The sequence below is a fragment of the Fukomys damarensis genome, unplaced genomic scaffold, assembly GCF_012274545.1.
Source record: "Fukomys damarensis isolate Sample0158 unplaced genomic scaffold, DMR_v1.0_HiC HiC_scaffold_18, whole genome shotgun sequence".
NCBI classification, from domain to species: domain Eukaryota; kingdom Metazoa; phylum Chordata; class Mammalia; order Rodentia; family Bathyergidae; genus Fukomys; species Fukomys damarensis.
Genome location: NW_022900930.1, coordinates 37,658,478 through 37,662,839, shown reverse-complemented (window position 1 = coordinate 37,662,839; position 4,362 = coordinate 37,658,478). Strand labels below are relative to the sequence as shown.

Genomic DNA, 4,362 nt, shown 5'->3' with positions numbered 1-4,362 from the left:
CTGTGGTCCCTGACAGCAGCTCCATTAGATGATTCGTCATTCTTGGGATCTACTCCCACCCTTCATTGTGATTTGGATAAGAAGTGCTGTACTAGAGTTTTTCAAGGTAGTATTTGTAGTTACTTAAATGTGCCTGTGGCTCTGTGTTAGTGCTCTATATCTTCTTTGCTTTTTCTTTTGAGTCCCCAGGAAGATTGGAGTTTCAGTTTGACCCAGAGCCTGTGGCTGTAGCTCATAGTTTGCATGCTTGCCTAGTGTGCACAAGGTCCTGGGTCTAATTCCTTTGCACTACAAAAAAAAAAAAAAAAAAAAAAAAAAAAGAATTATCTATCTTATCTATATATCCGTATCTTTCTATCTGTAAAACAAAACAGCACTTGGCTAGTATAGGGGAGGCCCTGGGTTTAATCCTAGTATTGCAAAAACAAAACAGAACAAAACTAACAATTTAGAGAGGGGCTTGGTGGTGCATGCCTGTAATCACAGCTGCTCAGGAAGCTACAGCAAGAGGATTGTAAGTGCGAAGCCAGCCTGGAAAAAGTAGCAAATCCCTGTCTCAAAATAAAGTGTAGCTCAGTCCTAGAGCATTTGACCAGCATTGGTAAGGCCCTGAGTTCAATCCCTAGTACCAGAAAAAAAGAAAGAAAAAAATTTTGACCTAAATGCTATTTAATTCTACTGAATAATGTGACAATGACATGTATTTGGTTTCTTTAATTCTAAGCTAAAGAAAGACAGATGAAGAGTAAATGATTCTTTATTAGTCCTGAACAATTTAAAATGTACTCTTGTTATTTAGCATCCAGGAACATTTCAGCATTACTGTTATGATTGGAACCATCTAAAGAAGTGTTTCTTTATTGAAAGATCAGATCTGAGTCAGGCATAGTGTATGTCTGTAATCCCAGCTACTCGGGAGATTGAGGCAGGAAGGATCACAAATTAGAGGTCAGCCTGGGCATCTCGGTAAGACCTTTTCTAAAAACAAAAACGATCAAAGGTAAAGAATTTTTTTAAAAACAGATCTGGGACTGTGGATCAATGTGAGGCCTGGATTAAATCCCCAGGTGCCCCCACCTTCAGATCTGAGACTTTTGGAATTTCTTGAAACCTCATTATTTAATATAATCATTAGTCCCCTGATGTTTGAAAAAATTATGAACAAAAAACTCTGTCCTATATTTAATGTCCGAAGTAACCAGGACAGCATAGGCATAGGCAGATTGTTTTAACATGTTTTGAATTTCTTTTTCCAGATGTTTTATGTACTATCCTGTGTTTGAAAAAAGTATCATTATCTTATTAGTAATGCTTATCCCATTTGAATGACTCATTATATAAATTTTGTTAATTTAAAAAACTATTTAAAGTGATGTTTAAATATAAGAAACCAGAGAATATAATACCTGAAGGATTCACCATATTCTATAGCTGATATTGAAGTTTATAATCTGCATTGTAGTTCTTCTTGTTGTTACTTAGATATATTGTGTTTTTCTCCATAAGCCAGACGCCTAAAGAGAAGTAAAGACTGGTCTAGAGAGGACAGTTACTACTTTCTTCCTCTTCTGTGCTTCTGTTTCTTTGGCATTTTTATTATGAAATAGTTTTCTCCTCCCTGAGTGTGAGTGCTTTCTACTTACAGAGGGTTGAAGAAGAAGCATTGGTCAAGAATAGCAGTGCTTGCAAAGATTACCTCATTGAAGCTATGAAATATCATTTGCTGCCCACAGAGCAGCGGATCCTAATGAAGAGCGTCCGGACACGACTGAGGACACCCATGAACCTTCCCAAAGTAGGGTCTATTGTTCATACTTGTTACTGCCTCATCTGAAGGCCCTAGTCAGCTAAATGTAAATACTTTTACTTGTCTGAATTTCTGTGCTTTATTGCTTGTTTCCTTGCGAGATACAGTATGCCTAAGAATACATTGTTGAATATATGGTTTAATCTCTCTTGATTTTGTATGATAAGGATGAGGATTGTTTGGCTCATTTAATCTTATAAACTACATGCTGTCACTTTACTGAACAGAAGGCAGCTGGTTAGGGTCCCGTCTTAGTTTTACTAGCGCTCATCTTAGTAGAAGGTGCTAGCTATTGTAGGGAAATCATACCAGGCAAAAAGATTTCTCTACAAGCAAGGTGGTTGTACAGCTGGAAGTCCAGTAGTTTCATAGAATGATGTATTAGTACCGAGGATGATTAAATAGGGTATTCACTTCTTCCTGTTCCTTGCTGTGTACTATTTGTTGGTTCCCCATACTTTATATGTAGCTATTCCAACCTAGATTTTCCTTACGTCTTCTTGTCTCTCCAGTGTACATATTTTCCTGTTCAAAAGTTCATATTCTAACTTTATCTTTTTTGTTTTGGCCATTTGTGTTTTACTGATTTGATATTCCTTATAGAATAACCCCTTGTTTCTGTCTGTTTACAATTCTTTGCTTTATTTGCATCTTTACAAAACTAGAAGACCAAGACTTCAAGCACCGTTTTGTGTATGATCTAATCAAAATGACTCATGATGATTTTATTTGTTTTTATTTTTAACTTGTATGTGTTTGCGGCAGTGCTGGATTAAGAAATAAGAATTAACTTGTTACCTTATTTTTTATATCATGCTTTAGTTATCACTCTATCCTTTCCTTTGAGTTATATGTTTTAAATTCTTTTACTTTAATGCATTTATTTTTTTTCCAAGTATTATTTTTGAAGTCTACATATTTAATGTCTGAATTGGTATTTTTTTAACCCAGTGTTAATGTCAGTTCTCAGTTTATAGTGTTGGTTTTTACTTACTTTTCTAGATCATTAATGAATACTTTTAAATGGATCTCAGCTTTCTCCCTAGTGACAGACACTGCATTAGAAATACCCATGTGGGAACACAGTCTATTTGTAGAAATTTCCAATCTCTATGATTATTATCTAAGCTCAAAATGAGTAACTTGGCTTATAACATTTGATGAGATTGAGGATCAAATGGATTCAAATGTGGCATGATTTTTTTTGACATCTTTTTTCATGTTATCCATCATTTTATCAGTCCCCTATAAGTTCAAATGCTTTTCTCAAAATAATTAAATTTTTACTGAGAACTGTTGTCACTTAACAAAAGGTATTTGCAAGCCATTCACTTCCTACCCTGTTTTGAAAATTAGTATTTGCCTTTTTTAAATTTTCTGATCTCTCCTCAGTTCTCCAAGATTTTTCCAAAATAATTGTAAGTGGCTCAGTAAGTACACTAGCTAGTTCCCTTACACCTTAGTATGCATGTCATCTTGGTCTGCTGATTTTATGAGTGTTTACATTTTCCAAATACCCTGTACCTGCTTTTATAAGTAGCCATCTTTATAAGTCTTCATTACTTCATATTTGTCCATATTTGATGTCAGTTTTTGTTCCTTCAAAAAGATCAATATATAAAAAGTGTTCAGAGTATTGGCCATACAATTAAAGGTACCATTTCTTTCATGCTAATCTTCTAACTTCCTTCTACTTTATCTTTAATACTTTTTAAACATTCCATTTTGGGGGAAAATCTCTTCTTTTTCCTTTTCTGGCATCTTTAGCTTTGCTGTCTTAGCTGTGCTGCAGGGTGACCTTTAGATGAAATGAGTTCATTTCTAATTTCTGGGGTAAACATGTCACTTTTGCAAATGCCCTACAGAGTTCGCGGTAAAATCCTGTCACGTACTTTTACTTTGTAAAGTTGGGGTCATCTATTCAGTGTATGTGGTTTCTGGGTTTCTCTGGTGTGTTACACTTCTGGATTTCTCAGTTACAGACCCATGTATGCTCTCTGATTTTGCTGTGCTGTATCAGGATGGCTCGGGAAGTGGGGACGCAGACATAGTGAAGAGCGGTGTGCAGCACTGGTGTTTCACCTTGGTGGGCGATCGTCTCAGTGTTTATCCACACATTCTTGAAAGGGTGCTTGTGGTGGAAGCTTTCTGACAGCCATGTTTGTTGTTTTAGACAGGTTATATTCAGGATTAATTCTAAGCAAGTAGGTAAAGATGAAGATTGGTTTTTTCTGCATATGCATTTTGTAGTAATGATGCACTTCTTCATCGTCATCATCATCATCGCCATCATGGGTCAGATGGAACAAAATGTGGCAGCAGCGTGGAGGAAATTATTGTAACGTTCTGGTACTTCTACACGGCAGTGACTTAGTCCTTTTTATTTTAGGTCCCAGTTTGTGCACGCATACTAATTGAATATCTTAAACCTTAGTTTTGCATTCTTAATAAATACTGTTAGGATTATGTAAAGTATTCTTGCATTTGGAGAGCAAAATTTAAAACTTTTCTTTCGTTAGCTCCTTTTTTGCTTTGGAATCATTTTTTTTTTTTTT

At 35.6% G+C, this 4,362-nt stretch overlaps 1 protein-coding gene across 3 annotated transcripts in view; it reads left to right on the top strand.

Annotated features, from left to right (window-relative positions):
• Klhl2 (kelch like family member 2) overlaps window positions 1-4,362 on the top strand; it is an 80,750-nt gene that overhangs the window by 63,313 nt on the left and 13,075 nt on the right. For all 3 annotated transcript variants that reach the window (XM_019208296.2, XM_033765455.1, XM_010629864.2), the window contains one exon: window positions 1,646-1,795. In XM_019208296.2, coding sequence (XP_019063841.1) covers window positions 1,646-1,795 — 150 coding nt within the window. The remainder of the gene's footprint in view (window positions 1-1,645; window positions 1,796-4,362) is intronic.